The sequence below is a fragment of the Bathycoccus prasinos genome (assembly GCF_002220235.1).
Source record: "Bathycoccus prasinos genomic : Chromosome_16".
In the NCBI taxonomy this organism is placed as follows: Eukaryota; Viridiplantae; Chlorophyta; class Mamiellophyceae; order Mamiellales; family Bathycoccaceae; genus Bathycoccus; species Bathycoccus prasinos.
Window position 1 is genome coordinate 251,017 of NC_023993.1, and position 16,623 is coordinate 267,639.

The following is a 16,623-nucleotide window of genomic DNA, read 5'->3' on the forward strand; positions in this document are numbered from 1 at the left end:
GTTTCGTCACAAACAGACGACAGCTCGTCATCTGGAAAGAAAATTAAAAAAAATCTTTCACCATCACCATGGCGGGCTCTCCGTACCCGAAGCGGAAGCGGAGTAAAGAGACGACCTCGTCTCCTTCTCCTTCTCCAAAAGCGGTGGCGGCGGGTGCGGGTGCGGTTGAGCAGCAGCGCGACGATTTTGACGACGACGAGAAGAAGAAGAAGAAGAAGAAGAAGACGAAGGCAAAGACGAAAATCAAATCACACCAAAACGACGAAGAAACTTTACGCAAAAAAAATCAAACGACGACGACGACGACGACGAGTCAGACGACGACGATTGGTTCTATCGAGGAAAAAGAAAAGGAGGAGGAAAACGACGAGAAGAAGATCACGCCGAGAGAATGGTTCGCGCTGTTAGTACACTCCTCTTCGCGATATCGAAAGCACTTAGAGCGCTTGAAATGCGACGACCGTAACGAAAAGGAAGAGGAGGAGGAGAAGGCGTTGGATGATTCTTTTTCCGAGGAGGAGGAGGAAGTTGAGAAGAAAAAAGGAGACGACGACGAAAAGAAGAAGAAGAAGCGAAAAGGAGTAGAAAAAGAAGAAGATGGAGATGAACAAAAACGCGAAGAAATAACGCCGTACAACGCGTTAGATTCCGGAAGTCTTTTGTTTGAAGACATGTGGAACGTGCGATCGAGAGCGATGGAGGAGTATACGCCCGCAGAAATTACAGCAAACAAACACGGTCGCGTCGACATTTCGTATCCTTCGAAGACTATTTCGGCGGGGCCGACAGGTACCGCGAGGGAACGCCTGAAGAAGATTAACAGATTCGAGAAGAAAGAAGAAGGGGAAGAAGGGGACGCATGGACCAAAGAATTCGACGGAATCGAAACGTTGGCACAGCTGTTGATACAAAAGAAGTCGCACTTGTCCAAGATTTTAGAGCCGGTGTGTCATAATGACTTTTTCTTGAAGGAACCGACGACGAGCGAACAACTCAGTCGGTTACCGCACTCGCACAGGTTTACTGAAATCTATGAAAGAGGATCCACGACCGAAGAACGCGTGGAAAGATTGAAGATGATTGCGTACGTTTTAAACTTGAAGCTACCGGGTGACGTTTGTCAGAAGAGAACCTCGAGTCACATTCGAGCATTTCAAGGGCTAATGAAGGAAGTGTTGACGCGTTTAAAGTCGCTGGCGTTTGCATGCGCCAGACACGAGTTGTTCGATGCCGTAGAATTTCTTTCGTTGGAATCAAACTTAGTCACGAAAGAGATGACGAGAGAAGAAGAGCAAATCAACACGGCGAGAGAAATTACGCTTCAAAACGCGCAGATTTTAACCGCGGTAATGGCAGTTATGATCAGTTTAATCGGCGAAAGCAACGAAAAAGAGTTTCAGACTTGGCAAAAATTAGAATACACGGGACACGCGTCCGCAAACGCGGAGGCAAGAAAGACAACTAGCAGCAAATCGGTCGGGACCACTAAATTAGATTTCGACAGCTTAAAAAGGTTGGCGCGAACGTTACGCAAGAAATTGTACGCGAGAAATACGATAACGGCACCATGGCAGGGAGAGATGATAACCGATTTTGGGGCTATGACGAATAAGAAAGAAGAAGGCGCGCTCGGAAAAAGATCGAGAACACCGATAGCGGCCGCCGGTGGCCAAGAGCCTGACGACGAATACAACGAATTAGAGGGGATGGAGCACGACCAAGCGATGAAAGGAGATGGAACAAAACTGCAGCAACAAACAACCACGACGAAGATAGCCACGGCATCTCTTTTGACGCATTGCTCGTATTTGTTTACGAGAAGCGATATGCGCTTGGAGGATAGCGATATTATAGGTCGATGTATCTATTCCATTCCAATCGTTTCACTCGCGGTTTCGCGGTTTCGAGCCTATGAACGGAACGATTCCACGGAAGGTATAAAAATACACAAAGCTTTTAGTGAAGTTTACAAGCTCGGCAGCGACATCGTTTCCCGTCTATGCGCAATGGCTGGAGATATATACGGCACCATGTTGCCAAAAAATTTAGACGAGACATTCTTCACCTCAGGAGAAAAGGTGATAGTGGCAGAGAATTTATCCAGGTGGTATGCGCCCGATTTTATCGAGAGCAAAGAGGTGTTCTTGTACTCGGAGAGTGTACAGATGCAGGATACATACGAATACGGCCAATGGTTATTGATGCCGCACTCCGAGACAAAAGCTGCATTTTGCCGCAAACTCGTTGCTTTCTTTGTAGCGGCACAACACGACGGGTTTTTCGGGAATTTTCATCCTCTTCCTCGGAAAGATATTTGTCGCACTTTGTGCATCTTAAAGTATCACAAACACTTAGTTGATGGCATCAAACGCGACTATGTGGACCGATTATACAGTCCTACCGAGGAAAGTGGCAACGTTGAAGCATCGTTACCGATGCGCGATAGGGCGGGACAATATGGACCAATTCTCTACAAGTTGATCGCAAAGTTGAGCATTTTGAAAGAAATGGCGAAAGAGACGACGGAAAATCTTGCATCGAGTACCGCAGTTCGAGAGAATAAGTGCGGCGACTGCGCGGAGCTCATTGTCAAAGAGACGAACATTTTACCGTTACTTCTTCAGCTCTTGCGCGATATACCGTCAGACGCAATCATATTGCAAAAGGCAACCGGTGGTCACCGCTTCATCGCACTCGACCTCGAGTTAGCGTCGTTGTTTGGAGCTTTATTAAACAAGAAAGAGCAAGTTCGCGCGGAGGTGCTGAAATACGAGGAGGGCGCATTCGTACCATTGATAGTGACGAGACTGCTCGATATGCTGTCACCGCAATCGTCTTCCGCATCTTCCTCCTTGTCGATGGGACAATGGTATCTTGAAAACTACGAAAACGCCATGTGTGCCTCTCCGACGTATTGGATGAAGAGGTCTTTATGGGAACAAACGAATTTAAAGAATCAACAACCGAAACCGGGAATGAGCTCTTATCAAACGGCGCGAAAGAAAGGTGCCGTAACGGCGGAAATTATTCAATGCGTTTCCGAATGTGTTGCGAGCATGAACGGAAAAATAAGAGAGATCAACGACGAGTTGGACAAGCGCGACTTCTCCTCCGTATTGTTGAAATTGCTCGAACGAAAAGAAGGCAACGTGAAAGAATCGGTTTCGGCGGCAATCATCGCCATGGGCGAACATAAGAAAATAATAGGAAAGATTGAACACTTGATCAAGAGCTTCGGCAAGAACTTTCGCAACTCCGGTAATCCCAAGCAATTGCTCTCGGTAACTGAGCGAGACGGGCTGAAATCTATGATGCGCTCTGTCACAGAGTTAGTGAAGGAAACTCCAACCGTGCCGGACGTTATCAACCGCGTCGTCAGCCAAACTCGCATGGCTAGATGGATGGAGAGACTATGGCGAGAATCGGAAGAACATATTTACGACAATATGAAGAACACCGAAGAAGGAATGGCAAAATTGAAATCATTTGAGGAAGAATACAGCAAGGGAACTTTAGTCAACTGGCGTACTCTTCGGAAGGAGGCGGACTTGAACGACGCGCTCAAACAGATCGTCGGATGTTCAACCTCGGAAGTCCTGAAGTTTCGAAGTTGCTACGACGATGAAGACCAGAACATAAAGAAGACCAAGTTGTATAAAAGCGTTCGTGTTTACGCGCGAATATTTCGGGCGAAAGTCGCGGTGGGTTCTCTCGGCTTACCGGAGGGAAATCCATCGACGGATGTGGATGCGAGCGATCCAACGTTTCTAGCGACTGGGAAGTACCCATCGGTGCTCGAATTGAATTTAGTAGAAACGATTATATCTGCACTCGCGCATACGCGTTTAGAAGACGCTTGCGACGTCATGGTTGACGAAGGAATGGTTGAAAGCGTGAAATCGTTGATACAAGTTCTCTGTGAAATCAACGATCGAGTGGCAACATTGTTAGACGTCGTGAAAGATGAAAAGGATCCACGCATTGTTTCCGTCTCGGAAGTACTCAAAGAAGCGTGTTATTGCATGAGTTTATTGGCTAGTAAATCGTGTCATCAAGATCGCGTCGCAGACGCTGGGGTTATTCCAGTCTTGGTCCAGATAATCTCGAACTTTAACTCAAAGCAAAAGGAAAAACCGCACGATCCGGTCGCCATCACATCTTCTGTTGCGAGACGCGCCGCCGACGCCATCACGAACCTCGCGCACGAAAATCACGCCATCAAATCCACCGTGAGACACGATGGTGGTATTCCGCCGTTGATTTCCTTGCTGCATTGCGTGCACGACGTGAAAGTACAACGCGCCGCCGCTGCCGCCTTGAGAACATTGGCATTTAAGAATCCTGAAAACAAAAACCAAATCGTCGAAGAAGGCGCTTTGAAAATGCTCCTTTTCATGGTCCGCTCAGAAGATTCTTCGGTACACAAAGAAGCCGTCGGTGTGATTGGGAATCTCGTTCATTCGAGTTTACCCATTAAGAAACGAGTTTTAGACGAAGGCGCTTTACAGCCCGTCATTGGTTTGTTATCTTCCTCGTGTCTTGAATCGCAACGAGAGGCGGCTTTGTTGCTCGGCCAATTCGCCGCTACAGAGCCTAAAGATTATAACATGACTCGAATCGTCCAGAGAGGTGCCATCGCACCTTTAGTCGAGATGCTGAAGAATTCGGATCCTGGTTTACGTGAAATGGCCGCGTTCGCGCTGGGAAGACTCGCGCAAAATACGGATAATCAAATCGGCATTTGCTTTGGCACCGGTATTGGTCCTCTCTTGAAACTTCTCGATTCGAACATCGATGACATCATGTTGCACTTACGAGAAACAAATAGTTCGGTCAAAAAGCCGGACTCTGAGTTGAAAGTCGACGCGAGACGATACGTGGAGAATTTGCAACATAACGCAGCCTTTGCTTTGTACGGATTATCGGACAATGAGGATAACGTGCACGTAATCATCGCGGAAGGGTCGGTTCAACGTTTCCGCGACGCCACTCTTCTGTTGGAAGCTTCCACCACGTGCGTACAAAAAACGTTGCAACGTTTGGAAGACAAACTGACTTTAGATAAAAACAAGAAATGTCGAGAGTATTTGCAATATCTGATGACGACGGAGCCAAAACACGCGAAGAAGTTTCGCATTGCCGTCGCTTTCGCGCACTTGTGCAATAAGAAAGACATGCAGGACATCTTCCTCGAATCCGGAGGTTTGAAAATATTAATCGACGTTCTCATTGATCACGCGTGGAACAAAACTGGACACAAGTCTTCCGAAAACGGAGTGTCTTTCAGTAGACCTGGAACTAATAATATCGAACCGCGGCGATACTTCCTAAAGTCGCTCGCGTTTACGAAAGAAATAATGAAATACGACAATCCAGGTTCTGACTTCAATAAAAGTATCGTCGCGATTACAGAAAAATTAGCAAACGTCCAAAAATTGCACGGTCATTGCTTGACCGCTTCCTCGTTGCTTCCGTCTGGAGCGACTGGAGCGAATGTGCGGGAAACCATAGAGGCTATTTCTAGCATCGTTGAAAAGACGAAACGCGACGGTCTAGGGAACAACGGCCCGGAAGTTTTCTTAGACGATGACGAGTTCATGGAACTCGACGGCGACGACGCAGCAAACGAAATCGTGGCAAATAAGTATGTTTCGGAAATTTCCACTCAATTCTTTCCCAAAGATAACGGCGAGAAGGAATTATTCAAGGAGTGTCTCGTGGTCATGGATGGTGGCGAATATAAAGTCAGACTTGGCGATCGGATGTCAGGGATACCGGAAATGAAAATGAGCGCGAAAACCAAGAACCTTGATTTATGCGACGTCGTGTTCGTGTGCGCCTACGGTCGTCTAGAGTATCATGCGCATCGAATTGCATTCGCACACGCGAGCGAGAAGTTCTTGAAGCTAATAGAAGCTGGTTGTTTGCACGTTAAAAACACAAGAAACAAAAAGAAGGAAGAGAAAGTCTTTGGAGCGATGGTTGACGAAGAGGAAGATCCTGCACGCATGGTGATTGACGACGACGACGACGACGACGACGACGACGACGACGACGATGACGACGACGACGATGGCGACGACGATGACGACGACGATAACGAAAAAGACAACGCGATGTGTCGAGTGAAGCTCGATTGTTCCCAATTTGCCTGCGAGCAATTGCTGTACTATTTGTACTCTGGAACATTCACTGGGGTGAGTCTCTCGCAACGCGAAAGTTTGCCTTCAGACTTCTCCACCTTAATACAGGATTACTACTTTGAAGTACTCAATTTGGCGAGGAAATACGATCTCGCCGGTCTCGTTCGAGAAGTTGAAGTGAGTTTCAAAGGCCTTTTTACCGTGCAAAACTACCTACGAATCATGTATCACCCGTTGTTGGAAAAATCGGAGGTGATTACTAAGCTCGGCTGGCAGTTTGCGTTTGAGAAGAGAAACGTGCATAAAATAATCGAGCTGCACGGTATGAACTACTACACGATGATGATGCACGATGACGAAGAAAAATTGACGAGCTGGTTATCAGATCGAATCAAAAATGCTCGCGACTTCACGCAAGGAGACGAGCAAGAGTCAGAAGATGAGTTGCCTGAAGAGGATGGAGAAGGTCCGGAGGAGGAATTTTTTTAAGAGAGGGAGTGCGAAATAGCGCTCGTTTTTAAAATCGAAAAGGTAGGAATATCTTCTCTTTTAATAACAATAAGTTCTACTATAATGTGAAATGCTACTACATAAGAATACACAACGCGTTGTTTTCTCTCTTTTATCTATTTATATATATGTATCTCCGAAAAGCTTCCTCCTCCTTTACGAGATGATGAGCGCTTTCTTAAGCAACGACCCCGCCGTCTCTGACGGCTGCGCCCCTTTCGCGATCCACTCTTTGATCGCCGGGGCGTTCAAGGAAGACTCTTTTTTGATCGGATCGTACCAGCCTAAGAATTCGATCGGTAATCCGTCGCGTCTCTTTTTGGAATCAATAGCAACTAATCTGTAAAACGCTTGGCGCTTTCTTCCCAAACGCGTAAAACGAATCTGTAATATTTTTTCGACCAAGAAGAAGAAGAAGAAACAGGGTTAGGTTGAATTCCAACACGTTGAGAGGAAAAAAAAGCGTGACGACGAAATGACGACGAGGAAAAGAAGAGGTATTGGTACTCACCACAACTCTGTTTTCAATCTTCAACGACGGAAACGCTTTCGCAGTTCTAATCGGCGCCTGTAAATGAGAAAATTTGGTTAGTTTTTACGTCGCGTGAGGTTACAAATCGCGCGCGCGCGCGCAGCAAATCCTCCTTCGGAATTTTTTTATCCAGAGGGAGGAGAGACGGCGGAAGAAAGGAATTTTCGCGCTTTGAAAGCGCACAAAAACACACAGAAACGACGCCAAAAATATGTACCTTGGCCGATAAGCCTTGCGTGGAGCAAACGCTGTTTGAGAAATTCAATCGAGTAGGGGCGGACGCTGCGAACGACATTATTATTTACGGTTCGTACTACGGGCTAAAGTGACGAATTTCGAGAAACAGGAGGAGGAGGAGGAGTGTTTTTTTGGAGAGCAGAGAACAGCTTTTCTTTTTTTTCGTTTTTTTTGAAAGGAACGAGGAAGAGAGCTCTGGCATCTGGAGAGGAAGCAATTTTATTTGAAGAAGTTTTTCTTCTTACTGCACACACTTTCGCGGAATCTCGCCATAAACTCTACGTTACGAAGTATCATCCACTAAAACAATGATCAACGCTGACGGAGATAACGTCGATTTGTACATCCCGAGAAAGTGCTCGTGGACGAACCGCTTGATCACGTGCAAAGATCACGCGGCGATTCAAGTGAACGTCGGGCATTTGGGTCCGGACGGGACGTACAATGGCAACTATTCGACTTTTGCCATTTCGGGTTACGTGAGAAACAAGGTACGCATTCGAAGAATTTGATCGTGTAATTGTGAAACGCTTTATTTTCGCGACGTTAAGGCGGGGTTGTTTGTAGATTTTCTGGGTCGCGAGTGGTTGAAAACCGCGCGATTTCGCGGATGATTTTTCCAAACCAAACAAACCCCACTCTCTCTTTTCTCTCTTCTTCGAAATCTCAACTCTATACTCACTCCTCTCTCTCCTTCATTCGTTTTAAAAAATCAACAGGGTGAATCGGACTGCGCCATGGACCACCTCTGGCAAAAGAAGAAGGGCAACAACTAATGCATCTTTGTATTAGTCTTTGCCTTTATTTTTAGTTTAACTTTAGAAAGAGAGAACATTAGAAATTTGGATTTGTTGTATTGAACACGAAAGAGTCCAGAACGTAGCACAAAAACGAAAACGCATACAATTCTTGTTCATCTGTTGATGGATTGATTGGTCACGGACACGCGCGCACTAATGATACAACATCACGATGACTACTTTACGACTACATTACTTCTTTTTCACCGGAGCGAAGAAACTGGCGATGGACTTCGGCTTGGTTTTAATCTCTTTCAAACCGCCGTCGGCGCCGAGTTTGAATATCGTCTTTTCTTTTTCCGGAGCGCCAAACTTCTTATTCACCGAAGGCGGCTTGGGAGGTAGCTTCTTCAATTCCGCGCCTGGTGTGGTATTATTTGACGCAGTTTTGCTAAACTTGTTTCGTATCTCGGCGTTCTCATCGTTCTTGTTGTTCTCGAACGTTCGCTTGAACGAATTGTCCGTCGCGCTCGGTTTTTGATGACTTTGCTTGTTCGGCGAAGAAAGCGGCGTGCGGCTTTTCTTTGAGGCGGAGGGTGGCGCCGGCGTATGCTTGTTTGCTTGCACTCCTTGCTCCGCAGCGCCGAGCATTTTAGCGATCTCTAAATCCTCCAAGTCTTCTGCGCTCAATACCATGCTTTGCGGATGCTTCCTCGGCGAACGTCTCAACGGCTGAGAAGGAGGAGGAACCGTTGTTGTTGTTGTTGTTGTTGTTGTTGTTGCTGCTGTTGCTGGCGGCATGGCTGCTACTACTGGAGCTGGAGCCGTGGAAGTGGCAACTTTCTTCGCCGCAAACATAGAATTGATGTTGACTTTTGGAATTTTCGGTCCCTCGTTCGTCAGTTGCACGTTATGCATGTTATTGTAATTATTATTGTATCTTTGTTGAAAGTGCGGTTGCGCGTGAGCAAACGGACGCCTCGCGATGGGATCCATTCTTCCTTCTGCGATTTCAATCGCAACTTTGTCCTCGAATACTTTGCCCAAAAAGTCAAGCTCGTCGGATGTCTTCCCGAGAAGCTCCTCGGGAAGCGGCGTCAAGTGCTTCAATGTTTTCTCCTTGACGTCATAAATCAACGCGTGTCTGAAGGTATAAACCGCGCGCTGCCATTTTTCGACGTAACCTTCTGGAACGTCAATCTTTGGGTCTTTACTCATCATTTCTAACGCGGTTTTTGCGCACCGGTCATTTTTGTTGACGAAAGCGTGGGCCTTTTTAAAACCAACATTTCTCACGTTTTCTAAGAAATCGCACCCGCTCATCGCGCAGAGACCCAAGAAGTCGTCGTGGGTCCAATTCTCGAAGGACAATGGAGAATTGGCACCTCTGGAACCTTTTCCTCCCGCGGAAGACTTCGAACCACCTTTTTTCTTCGCAGCAGTAGCAGTCTTTTTCTTCGCGTCTACGTTTTCATCCGACTCGTTCGTTCCATCGTTTTCCACGGTCATTTGACTCTCGTTATTGATCGTCATTTCACTTTCTTCGTTGTTAGTAGTCGTCATCTCCTCGCTGGGTGTCGTCGTCGTCGTCGTCATCGCCGCAGCTGTTTTATTCATCAACACGTCCTCCAACAAAACTTCTTTACACGCCCCAAACTTGTCTAACTTGAAACAAACTCTCTCGCACCCGTAGGCGACCAAATCCGAATCCTCCGTGAACACCACGTCCACTCCACCATTTTCCCTCGATTGCCTCGCCAAATGCGCTATTTGCGCGTCCGCTTCGTACGGGGCTACGACGAATTCAATACCTTCTCTCTTCAACGCCACAATCAACTCCAGCGCCATCCTCGGCGAAATATCTAAGCTCTGCGTAAACATAAACGTCGCGCCTTCTCGATTGCCTTGTTCCAATCGCTCTCGTCCTTTCTGTTTCGCCTCTTCTCTCCTTTGTCGTCTCGTGCCTTCCTCGCTCGCTTTCGCCGGTAATCGATCGCCGTCGAACACGATCACCGGTTCCACGCCAAAAAATTTCAGCATCTTCGCCCTGTGGATGCAATAGTTCACGTACGGGGCGTCTCTGTTTTGTTTTACCCAGTAGTGATTTCCCGTGTGCAACTCTAACGCGCACGAATACGCGCCTTTGTGGAGCCACGAGTACGCGTCGACGGCTGCGCGCATACCTTTTATTACACGTTCCATCCAATGCGTTTCGTTCGCGCGAAGCGGTTGGTTGATGATGACGTAAAAAGAAAGAGTACGATGGTGCGTCTCTGTGTCAGTTTTTGAATATCTCGACGCGAAACAAAGGGAAACCAAATCGGAGACGACGAAAGTCGTTTTAAAAATGCGCGACTGCGTATTCATACCTTTAAACTGTTCCACTTGCGCGTCGCGGTAGTAATGCTTCAACTGTTCCGGCAATCCTTTGATTCCCATTTTGATGATGATGTGTGTTTTTAATACCTTTGAGTGCGTCGTAAAGGTGAGCGAGGAAAGTCGACGATGGTAGTCCTCTTCTGAGGAGTAAAGGACGAGCTCCTCGATATTTTATTTTTCTGTTGCATGCGCTCTCGTCGGTTTTTTTTCCTTTTCTGACAGTCTCGTTTTGGCTCTCAAAAAAAAAACTCACCTCAAAAAAAAAACGCCGCCACCTTCATTTTAACAACAAACGCTCTTTGAATTTGTCTTCTTGGTCTTGGTCTTCTTCTTGGTGTCTCTTCTCTGTTCTGTCGAGAGAAAGCGAGAGAGAGAGAGTAGTGGTATTAATAGTAATAATGGCGAAAACGCGGAGGAAAAAAAAACGCACGCACGCGGTGAGCGAAGAGAACACAAACGGTGCGAAGAAAAATGTCAAATCGTCCTCAACGAACGTCCCGAAAACGTTCGTGGTGAAACGAGGGAAACTCTCGCACTTGGTGAAGAGTTTAACCGAGGACGTGAGGAAAATCATGGAACCGAACACCGCCTCGAAGCTGAAAGACTCGAAATCGAATAAACTGAAAGATTTCATCAACGTCGCCGGGCCTTTAGGCGTGTCGCATTTCTTGTTGTTCTCAGCCACGGAAAACGCGAAATACTTGAAAATATGCAAAACGCCGCGAGGACCGACGTTGACGTTTCGAATCGATAAGTATTCTTTAGAGAGGGACGTGAAGAAAGCGCAGAAGAATCCAAAATCGAGAGGGAAATCGTTTTTGAATCCAGCGCTGGTGGTTTTGAATAATTTTAGCACCGCCGGTCAAGAGAGCGAAAAGAAGCTGTGCGCGTTGACGTTTCAGAATATTTTCCCGGCGGTGAACGTTAAAAAAGCAAAGTTAAGTTCGTGTAAACGAGTCGTTCTGGTAGATCACGATAAGGAGACGAATTTGTATAGATTGAGGCATTTCCACGTGGACGCAAAGCCGGCGAAAGGCGATCGGAAGTTGCGGAAAATGTTAAAATCGAGAGAGGTGCCCGATATGGGGCGAATGGCGGATATTAGCGAGTTTTTTACCGGCGCGGCGAGTTCACCGGGGTCAGACTCGGACGTTTCCGACAGCGAAGACGACCCAAAAACGAAAGTCCAGTTAGCGCAAGACTTGGATCGAGTGAACAAAGCGAAATCGACCGCGAAAATTCTTTTAAAAGAACTCGGCCCGAGACTGGACCTCGAGTTGGTCAAAGTCGAAGAAGGCGCGTGCGAAGGTCGAGTTTTATTCCATCAATACGTGGAAAAAACCGTCGAGGAAGTGAAAACGCAAGACGAATTGCGCGCGCAAAAAGAGCAGTTGAAAACCAAGCGACGCAAAGAACAAGAGGAGAACGTGAAAAGGAAAGAGAGAGAAAAAGAGAGGAAAGAGAGAGAAAAACCGAAGAAGAGACCGAGGTTGAGAGAGAAAAACGACGACGAAAAAAACGACGACGACGACTGGCCGGAAGAGCCCGCGAAGGAGTACAAAGAAGGCGACGTGTACGAAGGAGATAACAAGAACAAGTCCAAGAAAAAAGGCGGGTTTGGATCCTCTAATAAACGATAATAGAAGAGAAACATTATTGTACGTAGAAAAACGAGTAGTAATAGAGAAGAAGGAGTGTTGGAGAGTATTTTTGAGATTTGAGAGAAACAATAAAAACCAAGAAAATCGTCATTCTTATTGCCCCATCGGTTAAAGGTTTAATTACACAGCTTTAAGGAACACACACATAACTAACTAAAAATGGTACGTTCGTAATCTCTACTATGCGAATCCCCGCTTGAACGATGTCGGAGATTTTCGCGCGATGTTTTAGAGCGGGCCCCGGCGAGGAGGGCGTTTTGAAATCTTTCTTTTTCTTCGCCTAAAAAATTTTAGCCCCAAAAAAGAATGAGGCGAGATTTTTGCGCGCGTTTGGGCTTTAAAGAGATCGAGATGAAGGGATAAAACGCGGACGAGTAGTCGCGAATTGCGCGGAGAGAATGGTTGCTCGCTCGATGACGCGCTCGTACTCTGCGTTTCACCTTCGTATCATCGCATTTCAAGCGCGCGGAATTTTCTTTCTCTTTTTTTTCCTTGAGAGGGAAGGTCGAAGGAGGATGCAGAAGAGCAGCCCTTGATTTGAGAGTACTGACGAATACGTATCCTTCTTTTTATTCAACTCTTCTTTACCACTATAATACATCATACAGTCTGGAGAACTTGCTTGCACTTACGCGGCCCTCATCTTGCACGATGACGGCCAAGAAATCACCGAAGACAAGATCAACGCGGTCGTCAAGGGCGCCGGTATCACCATCGAACCGTACTGGGCGGGCTTGTTTTCCAAATTCTTGCAATCCAAACCGGTTGAAGAGTTGATCTCCAACGTCGGCGGCGGCGGCGGTGGCGGCGGCGGCGGTGGCGGTGGCGGTGGTGGCGACGCTGGCGGTGGCGGTGGCGGTGAAGCCGCGAAGGAGGAAGAGGTGGAAGAAGAAGAAGAAGACATGGGCTTTGACTTGTTCGATTAAACAACAACAACACACATTAGTTTGGTAGACCTCAAATATAAAAAGAGACGACACGCATACCACCTGTGTGGCGTGGTGACTCCACGCGTGTGATTGAAGAAAGTTTAGTAGTTTCGTATCCAAATGCTGCGTATACAATAGATTAGTTGTTTTCTTTAATTATATGGTATAAAGTACAATCGTCGCCGTCGTGTTATCAAAATCAACAACAATCAACAACAACGTATATTCGTTATTTAAATACTGTAGGAGAGCTAGTATTTATTATTCTCTCTCTCACATCTACTACATCACGGACATTTTTCGTCTGAGTCTGAGATGCACGTCCCGACTCCGGCTTGCCCTCGGATGGCTTTGTGAATGTTTCCGCCTTTTGTCATGTCAAAAACGACAATTGGCAAATCGTTCTCGCGGCACATCGTGATTGCCGTTTGGTCCATGACACCCAATCCTAACCTTTGAACGGTCTCGTACGATAACCTCTCGTATTTCTTCGCGTTTACATTTTGTTTTGGGTCCGAGCAAAACACGCCGTCTACTTTCGTCGCTTTTAACACCACTTGCGCGTTGATCTCCGCCGCTCTCAACGCCGCTCCCGTATCCGTGGTAAAAAACGGATTCCCCGTCCCGGCGCCGAAAATAACCACCCTCCCTTTCTCCAAGTGCCGCATAGCGCGTCTCCTTATGTACGGTTCCGCCACTTCTTTAATGCTCAGCGCCGACAACACTCTCGTTTGGACGCCTTTCGCTTCAATCGCGCCTTGCAACGAAATCGCATTCATGACCGTCGCCAACATCCCCATGTAATCCGCAGACGCGCGATCCAAATGCGCCCCTTCGTGGCTCGCGCCCCGAAAAAAGTTTCCTCCGCCAACCACGACGGCAATTTCCACCCCAGACATGCTCGCCGCAACAATCTCGCCCGCTATGCGTTCCACCACGCGCGGGTCTAAACCAAAATTTTGTCCGTCTTTCGAGGTGTTTCCCGATAACGCCTCGCCGGAGATCTTAAGCATCACTCGCTTCCACTTCGCGTTCGCCGGAGTCGTCTCGCACTCGTCGTCGCTCATGTTTTTGTTTTTATTTTTGTTAATGTTGTTTTTGTTGTTCTTCGAGGAGAGAGAGGTGGCGTCTTTACCCTTTGTTGTCTTTCCCTCGTCCTCGTCCTCAGAGTCGCTCGTCGCTTTTTTGTTCTTCGACATCAAGGTCGAACTCATGCTGCTAAAGCTGCTACTTTTCGCGGTCGTTTCAAAAGCTCCTAAAACTCCTCCTCCTAAGTTTCGCGAGGTTAACGTCGTCCGTCGTCGTCCTTCGTCTTCCGCATCGCCGCTCGTTTCAAAAACACCTCCTCCTCTTTGATTCGCTCTCGCGGTTAATGCAATTTTTTTGCCGCCGCCGCCGCTTAAGGGGACAACGACGCTCCAGTTTCTTGCTCCAGATGCGAGCGCTTTCGTCGGGGTATTCTTAGCAGCTTTGCGAGAAGAGGAAGGAAAAGAGGCGTTTGAAGAGGAGGACGCGCGACAACTTTTAAAAGTTGATGTTGCGTTCATCTCATGCGCTACTACTTTAACAACAACACAAAGAGAGAGAGAGAGAAAGAGGGGCAATTCTTTCTGAGGAAGAGGAGGGGGGGGGAAAACACTCTCTTTTCTCTTCTTCTTTGTGTTCGTGATGAGAGAAGGAAAAATTTAGGTCACAGGAGAGAGAAGAGAAAAGAGAGAAGAGAGAAAAGAGAAGAGCCGCCCTTGTTTTTTATTGGTTTGAGTTGGGGTGCTTTTTTTGGTGCTTTTTGTGCACTTTATTTCGCACTTTATCCTCTTTGTGTGTTGTTTTTGTTCTCATCCGTTTTTGTTCGTTAAAAAAGACGTTTGCTTCAGAGCGAGAAGAGAGCGCGAGAAGAAGGACAGCACTGCGAAGAACGTCGTCCCATCGAAAAGAGCTTTTGTTATATATTGCTCTTTATATATAGATTATTTAGACGAGGAGAGACGAGGGACACAGCGAAACGAAAAAAAGAGTAAATATGAAATTGGAACAAAAACAGCACCTCGACGGCGTTGGGTTTTCTCTTCGCGTCGTAAACACCGAAACCAACCGCTTCACAAAAGCCATCGAACGAACGAAAATGAAAATTCAGAGAGAATTAAAGACGAGACAAACTTTTAACGTGGAGATTCCGTTGGCGTCGATAACCTTCGCGAGAGCGAAAGTGAACGAACAGTTTCAGGTGTGCGCCGCAAAGACGAAAACGACAAAAGCAGATGAAAAACGTATTAAAATACCGCTTGCGAGAATGTTAAAAAATAATCGAGAAGGTATCGTCGTGAACATGATGGGGAAAACGACCGCGGTGTTCTTAGCCGGGGGTTTAGCCGGCGCTTTGGCGAAAACGTGCACCGCTCCGTTGGATCGATTGAAAATTATCATGCAAACGTCTGGAGCGTCGCAACAAAGCGCGGCCGCGAAAGCGGCGGTGAGCGGAGGTTTAGTGCCGGCGTTTATGGCGATTGGTAAGAGCGAAGGTTTGGCTGGGTATTGGAGAGGGAATACGCCGCAAGTGGCGAGAGTGTTGCCGTATTCCGCGACGATGTTGTTCGCGTACGATTTTTATAAGAAGAAATATACGGATAAGAAAACGGGCGAGTTGAGCGTGCCGGGGAGACTCTTAGCCGGAGCCTCGGCGGCGTGCACGGCGACGATTGTGACGTATCCATTAGATATCATTCGCTTACGTTTAAGCGTAGACCCGACGACGACAAATATGGTAGCAGTGTTTAAAAACATTATGCGAGAGGAAGGCGTGATGGCGTTTGCGAAAGGTTTACCGGCGACGTGTTTGTCCATCGCTCCGTATTCGGCGTTGAATTTCTGCGCGTTTGATTTGTTTAAACAGACCATCCCGGAAGAGATCCGCAACGAACCGCAGGGAATTGCCATGGCCTCTTTAATGGCTACCGCAGTTGCCACTGGTTCGTGCTATCCACTCGATACCGTGAGGCGGCAGATGCAAATGAAATCGAGCACGGCGACGAACATAGTCGTCGCGGCGAAAAACATCGTCGCCACGCAAGGCGTCGGCGGCTTGTTCAGAGGCTTCGTTCCCAACGCCGTGAAGAATATGCCGAATAAGTCTATTCAGTTGACCACGTACGACGTCTTGAAAAAGCTCATCGCGAGAAGTGAAATCGCGTACGAGGCTGAGAAGAAGGCGTATTTAAAAGACGTGAAAATGAAACGCGTTTAATCATCATCCACAGGACGCTGTTAGAGCACGAGACGGAAGAGAGAGAGAGAATAATAAGAATAACAAAAACAACAACAACAACATCATAAAAGAGAAGAGAATAATAAGAGAGTCATCACGTTTAATATAATAAAAAGGTTTATATGTTTATATATAATTACAACTCGCGCTCGACACAACAAACACCAAAGCGACATCATCCAAGCGCATTCTTTCCCAATCATTCCCGTCGGAAAGAAAGACGTAAAAAC

General features: G+C 47.0%; 8 protein-coding genes across 8 annotated transcripts; 5 read left to right on the top strand and 3 right to left on the bottom strand.

Annotated features, from left to right (window-relative positions):
- Positions 1-68: 68 nt before the first annotated feature.
- Bathy16g01260 (predicted protein) lies at positions 69-6,632 on the top strand (the record flags this gene model as incomplete). Its single annotated transcript, XM_007508546.1, has 1 exon — positions 69-6,632. The coding sequence occupies one exon, from the start codon at positions 69-71 to the stop codon at positions 6,630-6,632; it is 6,564 nt and encodes a 2,187-aa protein (XP_007508608.1).
- Positions 6,633-6,809: 177 nt separating this feature from the next.
- Bathy16g01270 (ribosomal protein S16) lies at positions 6,810-7,480 on the bottom strand (the record flags this gene model as incomplete). The annotated part of the gene is made up of 2 exons (XM_007508513.1): positions 6,810-7,037; positions 7,403-7,480. The coding sequence occupies 2 exons, from the start codon at positions 7,478-7,480 to the stop codon at positions 6,810-6,812; spliced, it is 306 nt and encodes a 101-aa protein (XP_007508575.1).
- A 250-nt stretch (positions 7,481-7,730) lies between these two features.
- Bathy16g01280 (40S ribosomal protein S21) lies at positions 7,731-8,198 on the top strand (the record flags this gene model as incomplete). Its single annotated transcript, XM_007508630.1, has 2 exons — positions 7,731-7,913; positions 8,142-8,198. 2 exons carry the CDS (start codon positions 7,731-7,733, stop codon positions 8,196-8,198), a joined length of 240 nt encoding a protein of 79 aa, XP_007508692.1.
- A 216-nt stretch (positions 8,199-8,414) lies between these two features.
- Positions 8,415-10,601, bottom strand: Bathy16g01290 (predicted protein; the record flags this gene model as incomplete). The annotated part of the gene is made up of 1 exon (XM_007508573.1): positions 8,415-10,601. One exon carries the CDS (start codon positions 10,599-10,601, stop codon positions 8,415-8,417), a length of 2,187 nt encoding a protein of 728 aa, XP_007508635.1.
- A 338-nt stretch (positions 10,602-10,939) lies between these two features.
- On the top strand, positions 10,940-12,181 carry Bathy16g01300 (predicted protein; the record flags this gene model as incomplete). The annotated part of the gene is made up of 1 exon (XM_007508571.1): positions 10,940-12,181. The coding sequence occupies one exon, from the start codon at positions 10,940-10,942 to the stop codon at positions 12,179-12,181; it is 1,242 nt and encodes a 413-aa protein (XP_007508633.1).
- Positions 12,182-12,405: 224 nt separating this feature from the next.
- Positions 12,406-13,128, top strand: Bathy16g01310 (60S acidic ribosomal protein P1; the record flags this gene model as incomplete). The annotated part of the gene is made up of 2 exons (XM_007508445.1): positions 12,406-12,456; positions 12,811-13,128. The coding sequence occupies 2 exons, from the start codon at positions 12,406-12,408 to the stop codon at positions 13,126-13,128; spliced, it is 369 nt and encodes a 122-aa protein (XP_007508507.1).
- Positions 13,129-13,418: 290 nt separating this feature from the next.
- Positions 13,419-14,678, bottom strand: Bathy16g01320 (uridylate kinase; the record flags this gene model as incomplete). Its single annotated transcript, XM_007508432.1, has 1 exon — positions 13,419-14,678. One exon carries the CDS (start codon positions 14,676-14,678, stop codon positions 13,419-13,421), a length of 1,260 nt encoding a protein of 419 aa, XP_007508494.1.
- A 473-nt stretch (positions 14,679-15,151) lies between these two features.
- Positions 15,152-16,372, top strand: Bathy16g01330 (predicted protein; the record flags this gene model as incomplete). The annotated part of the gene is made up of 1 exon (XM_007508423.1): positions 15,152-16,372. The coding sequence occupies one exon, from the start codon at positions 15,152-15,154 to the stop codon at positions 16,370-16,372; it is 1,221 nt and encodes a 406-aa protein (XP_007508485.1).
- Positions 16,373-16,623: the final 251 nt, after the last annotated feature.